This window comes from Cyprinodon tularosa, unplaced genomic scaffold (genome assembly GCF_016077235.1).
Source record: "Cyprinodon tularosa strain WSP-4 unplaced genomic scaffold, ASM1607723v1 ctg7, whole genome shotgun sequence".
In the NCBI taxonomy this organism is placed as follows: domain Eukaryota; kingdom Metazoa; phylum Chordata; class Actinopteri; order Cyprinodontiformes; family Cyprinodontidae; genus Cyprinodon; species Cyprinodon tularosa.
In genome coordinates, this window is record NW_024039451.1 from 3,990,882 (window position 1) to 4,003,549 (window position 12,668).

A 12,668-nucleotide genomic window follows, 5' to 3' on the forward strand; every position below is an offset into this window, starting at 1 on the left:
CATCACAACACACACGGGCATGAAAAGCTAAATGATCAAATGTTCATGCATACATCTTTATTTATGTATAATAAAATATCCTTTAATAAGTTGGTTAAAATATGCTTTTCATATCAATCAAAAAACTTCTGGAAATGTTGTGACAGAAAAATGTAGAACCAACAAAACCAATCTGGTGGGTCAATATAACTAGAAATACGTTTCTACACCAATGGGGACTGAGATAGATATAACCCAAGGAATTCAATTTATTAATGCTTTACTTATACCAAAGGGAAATTAAATGTTCTTACACATAGGGTTTTGTTCTGCTGTATATTATATAAAGACTCTTGCTCATATATATATATATATATATATATATATATATATATATATATATATATATATATATATATATATATATATATATATATATATATATATATATATATTAGATATTAGATATTAGATATATATTAGATATACCGGTATATATATATATATATATATATATTATTATATATTATATATATATTATTATTATTATTATATATATATATATATATTAGAATCGGAAGAATCAAAGTTCAGGGATGTCGAAGCTTTTAGATTTTAATAAAACTCTGAAAACTTTTTGTGCTATTTAGATTTGTTTTATTATACATTCAAGTATGAAAAAACAGAAAAAGGAAGCAAACCGATTACATTGAGGTAAGTTTTTGGCCTTGCTACCAAGTTTACAGCTCTCCCAAACCTTACATGTTCTAAGTTGGAGACTGAAGCTGAGATATTAGAGTTCGAATAAAGAATGCAAAAAATGACAATGAAAAAGCAATTGTTATCCAATTTATTTTTAAACATAGAAACGTATCAGCATTTTAAAGATGCAATTTCTACATGCAATATCACAAAAAAAATTCTAATGAAGAGGACATACAAACTATGGCATTAAATTATTATCTAAGAATTGAAATATGAAATTTATTTTTAGATTTATATTTAGTAAAATGGATGAACATTCATTAGGCTAAGAAAACAACAGTAAATCTTAGCATTTACTTTTAGGGTTCATGATGACATATCATCATTTAAATAACTACAACGTGACCAACGATAATATATTTATGTAAACAATGAGCATGTTGATCATTAAGTTTCTGCTTTCAAACTTCACCACAAAAATATGTATGTATAATATGTAGATATGTATAAGCGAGTGGGTTTAGGCTATGTGGCCTTGTCTATGTTTGAAGCTTTTCACGCTGCCTGTTTTAGGACATGGCCCCACTGATATTAATGGCTTAACAAGCTGCCAGGAAATCACCTCTCACAGTCATTTTAATCAGCACAAACACGCACGGACCCACATGCACAAACAAACCCAGTATTTACAACTATTACAGGCCTTCAATGTTATCATAGCCAGAATCAAAGGCTATAAAACATGTAGACAGCCTGTTATGTAACTCAACCATGATAGTTTGCATGAAAAAAGTCTGTGTCCTTTATGACAGCATGACTTTTACTAACATTCTATGTTAATCATAAACAAACAATATTACAAATACTGTATTTGTTAGACTTTGATTCTAAGAATAACCATGAAACTATCTGGGTCACTCATGACAAAATCCTTATATCACTCATCTATTTAGTAAGAGCAACTTAATCAAACCTGATAATAATGTGTATAATTAGATAAGTGTGAGGCAATCTCTTCAAACCTTTGTCACCATGATGAGAATCCCCTGCTGTTTATATCACTGATTCCACAGCCAGTCTGCAGCCTCGTTACAGTAACAGCTAAATGTGTGTATGTGAATACTTTGAGTAGACGGAGAAAGCAGTAGATGACAGGGACATTTCTGATAACGCTCTTGAAAGTAATGGATTTGATGTATGATCTTGTCCCAGTCATTGATCCCTAAAGGATTTACTTTTATTTTGTCACTTATTTTGTGACCTTAGGTACTTCAAATCTTGAAATCAATTACCAAAATGTGCCTTCTTTGTAGTGCTGCTCTCTAATCCTGCATGTACTGTTGGTTCTGACACAAATGGCGCCCTGGGCAAGCCTCTTTTCCATCACTCTCAAAGAAAAAAAAATGCTAAACTATAGAACAGAACAAGGGTTGCATCAGTCTCAGTCTGCATTTTAATGCTTACTGTAGAGTTATCCTGTTCAGGCAAAAGACCAGTCAAACAAATGTATCTGATAATCCTCTAAACAATGTAATACCCATGGGATTAAAGGATTAAAGACATTATAAGGTAATAATCAGATGCAAACTTCAAAGCGAAGATGTTTTCGGTGCAAGTCATCTTTGAAGAGAGTGAGGCTTTTTTAAATGATCTTGACAAAACAGTTTATATTTGGGATGATAAGCCAGTCAGGAGACAGCTTGTTATTCAAATGGCTTATCAGTATGCAAATAATTTAAATCATTTTATATAACCTTTATTGTCACATGATCTGCAGAAAAGTAAACAACCACTGAGGATTTTAGACCCATGCTGTACACCCCTATAAAGGAAGGGTTGAGTAACCTAATTTTATCCCATCAGTGGAGAACCAGAAGCTTATCTACCTCTACAATTGGTACTGCAGAAAAGGAAAATAAAATTAGATTTACTTTTGCAAAACCTTGCCAGGGTTTTCAATGTTTGCAAAATACTTTTGTGAGATTTAAAAAGTGCTGTTCAAGCCCCTTTGGTGGCTCCCTTTGATAGACGTCATTTCCCCTTAAAAGTACCGTAGGGGTGTAATTAATAATCGTTTTGTGTCGATCCAACAGCCGACGATCCGATGCATCGATACATCCACAAGAGAATCGATTTGTGTTTTTTTTTTTCCTCCGGTCTATTTTTATCCATTTGCTCCTGGCCGTAATTCTCCTCCCATGCTGCGGTGGCGCTAAACCTATTTTGCCCTCCTACGTCTTGAGCTGAGGTATTGCATTGCACTCATTGCACTGATTTTCTGCAGTATTTTTTGATGCAACTTTTCTACTTCTGTTATTTGCTGTTGTTTCTAAAAAAAAAAAAAATTGCATAACGATATCACAGCTTTCATTGATTTATTTCAAACTTGAAACTTTGTTTAGCCTGTAAGGTGTAAAAAAATGAAATAAAAAAATAACTGATTAATCGATTAATCTAATCGAATTGTGGTGTATTCTTGAGTATCGAAAATAATCCAATCAGGAAATCGATACTGAATCGAATCGCTATGATGGATGTGATTTACACCCCTACTTAATAGTAAACAGATTTATAATGTAATTTACTATGCTCATATTCTAACCTTTTAAACCTTTACCAAGGTTTTGGTAGAAAGCGTTTTCTCAACCATGGGTAATATTTCCATAAGAAACAACAAGACATCTCGTCTCTTATTTTAAGTTCCTCGTTTGTTTTATCAGATGTTAATATTGAGTGCCTGAATTCACATATTGTCTATTTAGTATTCTATTTAAAATGAATGAAATATGAAATAATAGCAAACACAGTTTTTTTTTTTACATATTTGTGAGTTTACGTCATTAATTTCACTATAGTACCTGGTAAAATTTCAAAATAAAGGTCTAAAATTTAGATTGCAGAGAAAAAAAATGAGATGCAACAACAACCAAAAAAAAAAAAATCACACATTTTCATTGTGTTTGGAAACATGCACAAAATAATATGGTTAGCTACTCACAACATTCCCATTTTCAAGCCAGGTGATGGTGGGAATAGGATTTCCAGTGGCATTGCACTCCAAGGTTACCTGGCTCCCATAATCTGCTCTTTTCTCTTTTGGAAAACGCAGGAGTCGTGCTGGAGCTGAGCAGATACACAAATACAGTGCTAGAGTCCTTCAAAACAAAACTCTAGAAAATACCTCACAGGGTTTAAACTCTTAAACTTGCTCATAAAACCAGAGAAAGTTAAACAATCAAATACATACTTTGTACTTCAATGGTGACAGGCTTTGAAAATGCCAAACCAAAGCTATTCCTGGCCACACAACGGTATACCCCTGCATCCTCCTTCTGGATCCTGTGAATTTTCAGTGCCCCATAATCAAGAATGGTAATGCGGTCACTGATCTGAAACAGATATATTTAAAATATATAACTGTATGGTATTCTAGGATGATATATTAATAAGATGTGACATTGTTATATTAGGCAGTGAGCTAATATCTTTTCATCAAAGTTGAAGTGAAAGTAGCATTAAGAATTGGTAAGCAAACATATTTTGAGTTTAATGGGAGCAGAATAATGAAAGTTAAATTATTGTTAAAGAACATCTCCAGAATATTCACTTGCAGTTTTGCAGTTATCCCAATAAACTGAAAGTGTTCAATTAAGCAGTAAAGGTGAAAAAAGCTAGCCAGTCATGGCTCACTGACAGCTCATTGAGCAAAGCCTGCTGCGTTTCTTCCTGGTTTCAATAAAACAAACTCAGCATGCATGGTGCATATTGTGCATATGGGGCTTTATGGCAGAGTAATCTGTTTTGATTTTGATTCCCAAGTTTCCCTGATCCTAATCCAACTGATTGTTTTTGATATATGCTTCAATATAGATCAGTCAGATCTGCCAAGACCACAGGTTGCACCTTCATGTGTGTAGTGGAGTCTATGATTGAAAAAGTTTGGGATATTGGAGAAGCAAAAGCGGGGTCAAACACAATATCAACAGGTCATCATAACATCACATGTAACCTTTTTTATTTTTTTATGCCTTAAAAGAAATAGAAGTGCCCTGGACTAGCGGTTTGTCCAGGTCGTATCCTGCCAACGTGATGGATGGATGGATGGATGGATGGATGGATGGATGGATGGATGGATGGATGGATGGATGGATGGATGGATGGATGGATGGATGGATGGATGGATGGATGGATGGATGGATGGATGGATGGATGGATGGATGGATGGAAATTGAAATGAAACAGACGTATCAGTTCAACAAACTTCTTTTCAGTTTGTACTATGTTTTTACTAAATTTCTCCCTTTTTAAACATTTTTTACTTCAGCTCTGAGAGATACACATGACTCACCATACTCTGTGACAAATGTTATCTAAACAGTTAAATTGTACCATGGTTTATAATTTATAAAAGTAGTTACCTTGATAAGCTCATCATCCTTAAGCCAAGTGATATCTGGTTTGGGGTTTCCAAGTGTAACACAGGGCAGCACTGCTTTAGACTCTATCAGTAAAGTTACATTGGTAGGTTGCCGTTTGATCTGTGGCTCTGATTTAGGAAAAAAAAAAACAGAAAAAAAAAACACAATTTTTAAATGTACAATATGTATTTCAATTATTTGAATTTTTTACCAGGTGCATAGACAAAGCTTACTCATTTTCAGTTGAAGTGCTCCGCAACTCCTTGCAGCTTCTCCAATGCCATTACTGGCAATGCAGCAGTACTCCCCGTTGTCTGAGTCTTTCACGTGAGGGATGATCAATATTTGGCCCTGTTCCTTAGTAAAGTATCGACTGTCATAGTACCTGGCAATAAGAAAATTAGTGTGGTATAAAGTAACCAATTTCAAATTTATTACAGTTTACGAATGTAAGCCATTTGTTTTAATACTTTATACAAAATGACTGAGACGTAAAAGATGAAGACAGAGCAGACAAAATTTTTAATCAATTATTCCTTTCATCGTCGGGAGTGGGGGTCGGTTGGGAGTTCATGAGATGAAGAAAGATGTTAAAGAAAGAGCTGAGCTCAAACTTTATAGCCAATTGATCTATAAATGTTCAACCCTCACCCACATTCATGACATTTAGAGCAGGACTGAACATACAAGATATTAGTTATAAAGGGCTGTACTGTTTATTGCTGCCCTTTCAGAATAACGGGGTTAAAACTAAAGTCACCTCCGCGCTGAAAAGGGTTAGCTGGATGATGGTTCTGATTCATAGATAAGAAACTTGCTTTACAGTGCACCTGTTTTTATTCTCATTGATACAGAACCAGGTAGTTAATTGAAACTCACAGAAGGGAAAATTCCCTTTCCCTCCCAACATTTCTTGGGACCCCTCTTGATGAGCTAAAGTGTTGATCTTAAATCATTTTTTTCACCTAAAAAAATTAAAATCTAATTGTTGCCACAATGCATAGAATTAGGCACATAGGAATGTAGACTGTGGGTCCCTCTGAGGAGCTCAGATAATCCCAGTACTGTGATAGAATGCCACCTGTGCAATAAATCCAGTTGAGATGTGTCCTCGGTGCTAAATATTCCTCAGTCAAATCTCTTTGGTATAAAAGCTAATAGTGGAAGAGACTGGGTACAAAAGCTATTCCTCCTCAAGGTTATTGGCCACGTTGTGAGTTGCTTCCTCTTCTGGTGATGTTCACAGTTTGCAGCGGTCACAACTTTTTGTGGTCAATCACTGCTCACCTCCAAACTTCATGTGGCCTTCAGATGAGCTTAATCTAGTGCATGAAGAGCTTTGTGGAATTGGTTTTAAAAGCTGAGCAGCTGCATTAAAGGCCAAAATCACCAAGTCGAAAGTGTCAGAGTAAACCACTGGTGTAAAGTACACAACAACCAGCGCAGTGGAGGCGCATTCTCTAAAGGGACAAGTTGGGCTTCTTGATCTGGCGATCTGATACAAGATTCTTGATTTTGCAGTTGCTGGGATAAGATCAATTGTTGAACTGTATAATGCCAAGTATAAGGTATAATGGTGAAGGGATGATGCTGTAGGATGTTGTTTAAGGAGATGAGCTTCTCCTCTCAGTTTTAGTTAAATGAAAAGACATTTTTACAACTCATGCTCCTATCTTTCTAAAAACAGATAACCCCTTCTTCTTCCAACATAATTGTGCACCAGTGTAGTGAGCAAGGTCCATAAAGACATGGATGAGAGGGACTGACTGGCCTGCGCAGGATCCTGACTTCACCCTGACATAACACTTTTAGGATGAATTAGAGATTGGGAGCCAAGCCTTCTTATCCAAAACCAGTGTAAGATCTTGAAAATGTGCTCATGAAAGACTGTTTAGAAATGTGCATACAATGTTCTAAATGTGACATCCTTTCCAGAAGAGTTGAAGCTGTAATAGCAGCAAAGGGTTGACCAACTTTATATTGAAATTCAGATGTCACTTAAATTCATAGGGCAGACAAGACAGGTGAGCAACAACTTTATCTAGATTTCTCTCCTGGACCTGTTGCTGCAGTAACTCAATTTTGTCTGAGATTAACATAACGGATGGTCCAATAATGGGTTAATTTGATATTAAGATAGTAATGTCAACATTTTATGTTTATTACTGCAAAAAACGATCTAGAAATAAGTTTAAAAAATGTCTTGTATTAAGTGTATTTACACTTAATTTAAGAAGTTAAGTAAGATTTTTTTTGCCAATGGAATTAGTATTTTTACTCTTAAAATAAGATAATAGGATAATATGCACTTCTAAGAAGATAATTCAATTGTTTTCTTCTTATTTGAAATGTAAACTGTCTTATCCTATTGGCAAAGGGTCTCACTTACCTCCTCAATTCAAGAAAAACGCACTTATTTTAAGAATAAAAAGACTTATTTAGATTTCAATTTTTGCAGTGATAATTTCAGATCATAATGATAACAGCTAAAGATTTTTGGGGAAGTATTCATGCTAGTTCGACCTTTGACCAGCGGACACCTAAATGTTAATACTAAAAGGCATAATTGCATTTTAGATACGGTAGATTCTAAAGCATTCTCTCTCTCTGTCAACACTTTTATGTGAATACAACATGTATATTTATTAAGACGTAACATTTTATTTAATGCTAAAAATTTGGATCATGTACCTTGGCGACCATTTTGGGTTTTTAGTAATACCTTGATTCTCATCAGTAACAAGTAACAAATATGGACATTAGCATAACTGTATTAACTCTGAAGTTCACCAAAGGCAAGTTTAAATAATTATGTTTGGCTCCTGCTCCATCAATGTCTGCAGAACTGTTTGTAGAAACTACTGTGGTAATATTTTCATTTTGAAGAATCCAGACTCTAGAAACAATAATTAGTTTTTCAATTGGATTTACGTAATTCACAGCGGCTGAAACCGGTAAATACCAACAAGTAAGTATAACAAACAAATCAGTACCATTATCAGTCATCTTAGTTTAATCCATTATTTGGATCTTACTGGTTGCCTTTATGGTAGAGTTGTGAATCAACAAATGTGGTAAAAATCATGTAAAAATCTAAACTCCACATAATTGTTCAGACTTAGGCTGCATTGAAATAGAAGACATTCTATTTAGGATCATATACAAAGAATGACCTTGATCTCGGTATAGGCCACTTGTATCTAAATCAGTTGCCCACTTTTTCATCCAGCTTTCAGAACTTAACTTGGATTATCTAATCCATTCATTCCCAAAGCGTCATGACCCCTCTTAGGGTCCTTGATCAACCAGTTTGAGGTCTTGAGCTGCTTGATGACAGAAATTAAACTAAACAATAAACATGTATGTTAAGTGCTTTAAAATATGAAAGTGTCACGAAGAATGAAAAATAAATAAATAAATAAATAAATAAATAAATAAATAAATAAATAAATAAATAAATAAATAAATAAATAAATAAATACTTGGGTGTTTATGCTGTTTGTAATATTATCAATGATTTGGAAGAAACATTCATAGACTTGACCAGTAGTTTGGATCATTAGTGGACCGTGGTATCATTTTAATGGTTCAGAAGCTGAAAGTTTGGGGACCTCCAATATAATCTTCATCGCATATGAATTTACTATTACTCGTGTTGCTTTCCTGTAAAACAATCAATACTAACAGCCATAGCCATGAGTTGAAACTAGTCCTGTCTCTGTTGCTCATATTTACCAATTCATGTGCAAATCACACCATGAATACACAGTTAGTTTAGCAGAGAATACCTTACATGTCCAATTATTGATTAAATAATCCATTCATTTATTCAAACTTACATGATTGGCTGATTATTTTTGGTCCATGTAATAGAAGCGCTAGGGCTTGACTCCACCTCACAGATGAAGGTGGCGTTGTGATCCAGAAGTACATCCACTGTTTCTAGCAAAGTGATGATACGAGGTGCTGGACAATGAAAGAGCACAGAAAACATTTAGTTAAACATCAAAATAAATGCATAAGAAAAACAGCGAGCAATACATTTGATTAAACAGCTGAAATTGATTCTCTACCACAGGGTTTTGCTACATCAGCATTAGGACATGTAAGAATGACTCCTCTTCATATCTTGATATGATGCTACTTTTCTGAGAAGAAAAAAAATACTGAATATTTTTGATTGACTAATAAATAATTTTATTAGTGGTTTGTTTAACTTTAATTTAGGATTAGACTTTTTCCAAAAACAAAATAGATAATGACCGTATAAAATTAACCCCATTCTGTGTGTATGAACTTATATAGGAAATAAACTGCTTGGGATTTTGCTCTCAAACAGATCCTAACTTGTATAAACAGTTTTAATCTTTATATTTATCGAACAATCAATTTGCATTTGTGCATTGATAATACAGACAAGCAAAGGTGGGCATGCTGGTATATAAAACTACTAGATAGATTAAATTATGTGTGAAATATAGATCGTCCTGTATTAGAGGATAAAGTACACCACCATCATTGCATTTTCTGCAATAGACTATAATAAATTTGAAAAAAAAAAAAGCTAACTTTAAGTATGTTTTTACTAAATGATCATAAGGCAAACATCTATGAGCCACTGTACAAATTTAAGAGATTTTGCAAAGAAAAATATTCAAGAACCCTTTCTAAGTATTCTGCAGCCATGTCAAATATTATAGGAAAAGACTATTTGGTGTGCTTTTGGAATAGAGGACAATGTACAAAGTATTAAAAGAAGCAGAGAAAATAATTGCTAATAGATGATTTTGAGTGGGAAAATATTTATTTTATGGACTTTTTTCTACCCAGAAAGATGCTTGTCGTTGTATACTTTCAGCGTTGTCATCTTACATTACCAAGTGTTAAGACAACAGTACTTTACCATATTAAAATTACTCAAAATAATAGACTTTTTTTCTGCATGTTGGTATTTTTGAAAAATGGCTTGTAGTTGTTTTATTCTAAGAAAAACTGAGAACTGCCTTTTACTCAACATTTTAAGATTTTATAGGTAAAGTCCACGCTATGTGACAAGCTTACCTTCCTGCATGCCAGGACACTTTTTTGTACAGCAGTTCCTGTGGATCAGCAGAAACAGAAAGACCACCTGTTCCCCTCTGCAGCTTGCATAGGTGCTCCACACTCTCTAAGCATGTATGCCAGCGAGCTCATGAACTGCTTGTGCCATCATTTGATATGTTGCTCATATCGCATGTCAATAATCCAGAGCTTCACCTACTGCTTCAACTAACCACATTAGCTGTGATGCAGTTGCCTTATATACAAGTGGACAGCTGTAAATCTGAACGTGTGATTCACCTGAGGCTTTCAGTTTCCTGTGTCACAAATTACTGACAGGATATCCCAAGTTGTTGGAAGGAAACTATTTCATCAGATTTTCACAATGTTGATGTAGACAACAAGTTCATTTTTCATGCAGGGTAAAAGGGTTAAGGCTGTAGTATCCTGTAATCCTTAAACTGTAGGACATCTTTAGGAAAAGACAAAAGACAGTCAAATGGTCTGGATTCTCCAAAGATTGTCACTTACCTTTCTGTGTGCTGTAAGCTGAGGTAACTAGAATCAACGGAAGCACAAATATTTGCACCAAGGTCTTCATTCTAGCTCCAGAATGATTATACTGAACAAAACATGGGTAGAAGAAGCAAAATAACCAACTGACAGCTAGATTCCCATAGCAGGTGACGAGGTGATCTCGCTGCTTTGCTGTGTGCCGGGGACAGCCATGAGCACTCTGAGATAAACATGAGGCAGCTCAGTCACTTGGTGTGTGTGTATGTGTGTCTTATAACTATGCGATGGACAGGAGCAGCTGTACAAGTACAGTCACTCTGATTTTGCAGCTTGAGCTCTGAAAGCACGCATGCACAGTGGTCAACAATACTGACAGTACACTTTTCATTAATCCCAAATAAGTTGAATGTGTACATTACAGCTTCCTTTCAGGTCTGTTTTTATCTCTACTAAAGAGAAACAGATCAAATTATTTAATACAGAAAATAAAACTACTTACAAATAACAAATTTAATATAATTAATTAGGAACTGACCAAAAACTGGACATCCGTACATTTTTTATTTATTTATTTATATATAAGTTTTCACACAAGCTTTTTTTTTGCAGCTCACAGCTTAACAAGCTGACATGTGCATACCCAGGATACACAGAATCCAGGAGACAGCCTTTGTGTCCACCTGTTGCCTGTCGGCCCGGACGTTCTGTTTTATTTTAAGAAAGGAATGACATTTCACTTCATTCATTGCTCATCCATTCTGTGACGGATGCACTCTACCATTGTAGTCCAACAGGAATTCTCTGTCTTCAAGTCTGTCATCTACTGTAGGGGTTAGGGGAATTCTTACAGTTTGAGGTGTGAGAAAGAGAGAAGAATGTATCAGAATATATGTATAAGAATAATTGCATTTATTTAAGAATGTGATGCTCTTTGCTTTATTATGTTCTTTGTTTTTGCAGAAAAGCTCCACTTAAAGCCACATTTACATTTACAGCCTCATTTGGACACTTTTGACATAGAATGGAATAGAATAGAAAATTTCTTTGTCATTAATATAACAATTAACTTGACAATAAATTTTCATTTATTATAAAAAGAAAAAACGTTGAAAACCAGTAAAAATAAATGCAAACTCAATAAACCAGAGGAACTCCATTTAAAGTAATCATTTAGTGTAAAAGTGACTTGAAATAAATCTATTTGTTCATGTTATTCATTAACCACTAGGTGGTGCTATGTGCAAAATTATAACTTTTCGTCTCTTTTTTAACCATCATCTAAGCAGAATAGCAAAATGGGCCATATCCCACTAACAGCACATAACACATAAATATAACAGCACTGTAACTAAAGATAAAGAAAAGAAAATGTAGACATTATCAAAGCAGATTTCTCTTCTAGAAGCTCTTACTTAGTTTTTGACCATTTTTGTTGGTGATCCTATGACTCCCTCTGCTGATGGAATAGTAGTAACTTAAGCAACCAGCATTAAAATGTACTATATAAATTCTGACACGTTTTAATGGCAAAAACGTCCAGTGTTAATGCATTTTTATGGACCATACTTTATTGTTTAATAAAAAAAATTGCAAGCTCAGGCAAGATTCTTCAAAGAATATCTTTGGGTCATTAGCTGTACTTGTACTCTTGTTTTACCTGCAGCTTTTAGAGGAACTTTTTTTTGTGAAAGCAAATGATCAATGAGCAGCAGTAAGAAGCACCCCACCTAACTAAGGAATGCAAGCTTTTAAAAAATGAGTGCTCAGCAAAGCATCCACCTTTTTATGATCTAGGTCTATCAGATCTTTTTGTTTTTAAGCATTTTTGCATCGACAGAGGGTTTTTGACAATACTTTTTTCCAACACTTGTCAAACAGAAGATTACTCTGTTAAAAGGTGAATCGACCTTTACTTCTTTTTTCAGATTTAAGGTTGAATGGCAACCTGGAGAGCAGAGCATTTGTGCTGAAGAGTAAGATCATTGATTTCAAACTAACACAATCAGTCTG

General features: G+C 34.4%; 1 protein-coding gene across 1 annotated transcript in view; it reads right to left on the reverse strand.

Annotated features, from left to right (window-relative positions):
• The window catches only part of musk (muscle, skeletal, receptor tyrosine kinase), a 30,572-nt gene extending 19,658 nt beyond the window's left edge, over positions 1-10,914 (reverse strand). The window contains exons 1-6 of the mRNA XM_038268357.1: positions 10,674-10,914; positions 8,942-9,068; positions 5,336-5,487; positions 5,103-5,230; positions 3,932-4,073; positions 3,683-3,807 (exon numbers count right to left, since the gene is read on the reverse strand). Of these exons, the coding sequence (XP_038124285.1) occupies positions 3,683-3,807; positions 3,932-4,073; positions 5,103-5,230; positions 5,336-5,487; positions 8,942-9,068; positions 10,674-10,743 (744 nt within the window). The 5' untranslated portion in view covers positions 10,744-10,914. The remainder of the gene's footprint in view (positions 1-3,682; positions 3,808-3,931; positions 4,074-5,102; positions 5,231-5,335; positions 5,488-8,941; positions 9,069-10,673) is intronic.
• Positions 10,915-12,668: the final 1,754 nt, after the last annotated feature.